The sequence below is a fragment of the Anopheles bellator genome, chromosome 1 (assembly GCF_943735745.2).
Source record: "Anopheles bellator chromosome 1, idAnoBellAS_SP24_06.2, whole genome shotgun sequence".
Lineage (NCBI taxonomy): Eukaryota > Metazoa > Arthropoda > Insecta > Diptera > Culicidae > Anopheles > Anopheles bellator.
Genome location: NC_071285.1, coordinates 45310462 through 45313575, shown reverse-complemented (window position 1 = coordinate 45313575; position 3114 = coordinate 45310462). Strand labels below are relative to the sequence as shown.

The 3114-nt window shown below is 63.9% G+C and overlaps 1 protein-coding gene across 1 annotated transcript; it reads right to left on the bottom strand.

The window, feature by feature from the left end:
• Positions 1-674: 674 nt before the first annotated feature.
• Positions 675-2765, bottom strand: LOC131205349 (probable serine/threonine-protein kinase kinX). Its single transcript, XM_058197417.1, has one exon. It carries the CDS (start codon positions 2763-2765, stop codon positions 729-731), a length of 2037 nt encoding a protein of 678 aa, XP_058053400.1. The 3' UTR covers positions 675-728.
• Between the last annotated feature and the right edge of the window lie 349 nt (positions 2766-3114).

Below are 3114 nucleotides of genomic sequence, written 5' to 3'. Positions count from 1 at the left end.
GATGACACGTTCGCGCAATTATCCGCGTGTTCTGTTTCGCGCTGTCGCTATAATTTCTAAGATCGTGCAGACGATAAATTAGCGGTGACCGCGTCCTGCGGACCCAGTCCGGACCGTCCGCCCGCCAGCCACGATCCCCGATCGAAACACATAATTTAAGAATTTTTCAAACATTTTATTATTTTTTTTTTCATTTCTTTTTCTACTTCGTTTCCCTTGCTCTCTCTCTCTTGCTCTCTCTCTCGCTCTCTCTCTCTCTCTCTTATTCTGTGTCCGCACTGCGTTATGCAATGCGAGCTTCAACTGCGCCCTGAAAATGTGTGCTTTTGTCTTCGCCTCGCGTTTCGGCTGCTGCTGCTACTGCTTCCTCTTCTTTTTCTTCCCGTTTCGCGATCTTCCGATCCTCTCTGCCTCTGCGGATTCTCGCTCGAGAATCACAATGCAATAAATTAAAAAAAAAAGAAAGAAGTATGTTATATGCGTATTCGAGACCCCTCCAGTGGCCAGCTCCAGTGTCCTGCCTGCGATGTTTAAATAAATAAGTTCGCCGGGAAAGCGCCGAAAACGCCGCGAACCGGCTCCGGCCTCGGGAGATTCGAATTTTTTCCAATTTTTTAAAACATGTTTCCTTTGCAAAATTAAAGGGACATTCCTCGAGTATGGCCGGTGAGTGTTGGAGCATGTGTGTATGTGTGTGTGTGCGTCTGTGTCTTAAAGGCTACGGCGGATTAGGCGGACTCGGCTTCCTGCTGGACGCCGGTGTCGCTGGCGGGCGCAGCGGTGGCCCCCTCCGACTGGGCCGCCGGGCTGGCCGTGCTTGGCCGGAAGAGGTTCTGGACGCCCTGGACGATGTTCTGGATTGGGTTGAGCGGCTGCTGCTGCTGCTGCTGCTGCTCGGAGTTGGTGGCCGGCCGGTTGAAGACCGACCCGACCGCGTTCTGGACCTGCTGGATGATGTTGGGCCGGGTGGTGGACTCGGCCTCGGCGGCGTTCGCGTTGGCGGCGTTCGGGTTGAAAAAGTTCTGCACGTTCTGGGCTAGCTGCTGGACGAGATTGGGGGCGGCGGTGGTGGCAGCGGCCGGTTCGTCCTGGGCGGGCTCGGCTCCGGCCTCAGCGGCTGGAGCGGCCGCGGGGGCGGCGGCGGCCGGGGCACTCGACGGGCGGTTCAGGACCTGGCCGAGGGGTGTACCTTGGATGAAGTTGTTGACGGGTTGAATGATCTGCTGGAGGAGATTGGGACGGGTGGTGGTCGAGGAGCTGGCCGGCTCCTGGCGTACCTCGTTTCCGCGCAGCGCCTGGTGCGGCTCGGCCTCCACCTCCTTGACGGGCGCCAGGTCCTCGGCGATCGGCACCACCGACTTGAGCGCCGCAGCCGGTTCCTCGGCCGCAGCCACCGTCTCCGGCGCTTCCTGCTTCTCGACGTTCTCGACCACCGGTTCCGGGACCGTCGGGACACTCTTGACGGCGGGCGCCACCACGTCCTCAGTCTTCTTCTCCTCCTCCTTCTCCTCGCTGACGACGACGACGGCCGGCTCGTTGACGGCTTCGACGGGTGCGGCCTGACGGAGCGATTCCACCGCCGGCACCACCTTCTCGACCTCGGCTACCGGTGCCTCCGCTACCTTCTCGGCCACCGCCACCGGCACCGGCTCCTCAACCGGCACGACCGGGGCAACGGATCGGAGCGATTCGACCGCCGGCACCACTTTCTCCTCGGCCACGGCAGGCTTCGCCACCTCGGCGACCACCTTCTCTTCGACCTGCTCGGCGGCGACAACGGCGGGTTCGGACTTGGGGGCGGGAACTGGCTCGGGAAGGGCCGATCGGAGCGACTCAACCGGGGCGACCTTCTCCGGCTCGGCGGCCACGACAGCGGCAACAGTTTCCTCCGCGACGGCGACGGGTTCCTTCTCCTCGACCGGAAGCGCCGCGGACTTTACCTGGGCCAGGGTTACCTCTTTTTTCGGTTCCTCCTCCTCCTTCGTCGCCAGCGACTCGACCACGACGGCGACGGGCTCGGCCACCTCGACGACCGGTTCGACCGACTTCAGCGACTCGACGGGCGCCACCTCGACGTCCTTCACGGCGGGCACGTCCGCCGGGGCAGCACTCTCTTCGGCCGCCTTCACCTCCAGCAGCACCTCCGGGACGGTCTTTACGGTGGCGACGGGTTGGGCTTCCTCGACGGGCGCGGCTTCGACGGGCAACTCAACGCTGCGCAGCGCTTCGACCGGCTCGGCAACCACCTCGGCCGCTTCCTGAGCTTCCTGGGGGACGACGGCGACGACGGCCACGGGTTCGGCCACTTCCTGCGCTGGCTCGACACTGCGCAGCGACTCGACGGCGGCGGGCACACTCTCGGCCAGAACGGCGACGACGGGTTCGGCTGGCTTCGGTTCGCTCTCCAGCACAACGGCCACGGGCTCCTCGGCCACGGCGACAGCCTTCAGCTGGGCGGCGGGCTGCTCGGCGGCCACCACCGCCTCCTCGACGGCTCGCACCACCTCGCTCTCCGGGACGGCCGGATCGGCCAGCGCTTCGACGGCCACGACGGTGGCCACGGGTTCGGCCGCCTGCACCGGCTCCGCCAGCACCACCTTCTCCTCGGCCACGGCCACCGGAATCTCGGCGTCGGCCTTCAGCGGCAGCGGGTCGGCGGCCAGCACCGGAACCGCGTCCTCACGGCCGGTCCGCGTTAACGACGCACCGAACACACCGCCGGCCGCCGCACAGGCCAGCGCACAGATCAGCAACAGTTGCCGCATCGTTCAGGGGATCACCACAGCACACAACTACACCACACCCGCACCACTCGCTCACACACGCGTGCAAACAACAACCACACCCGGGGGGGGCGACTTTCTCGGTCTCGGCGCTCGTTCGTCGGGTTCGTCGCTTTCGGAGCGAAGTCTTTCGTCTTTCGCAGCGCTTTCGCCAAATCAACACGAGGAGTGGCTTGGACGGAATCTTGGGCGGCAACCTGCGCACCGGGCCAATTAGTGTCTCCGACTGAATGGGAAACGAGAGGGAAGCTCGGTTTTATATCGCTCGGTCCGGCCCGGCCCGTCCCGCCGCCGCCCGCCCATCAGCCGATGACCCGTTATGCGCTTTTTT

What these genes read in the sequence shown, in the direction of transcription:
- LOC131205349 (XM_058197417.1), bottom strand. Translation starts at nt 2,765, where the DNA reads ATGCGGCAACTGTTGCTGATCTGTGCGCTGGCCTGTGCGGCGGCCGGC.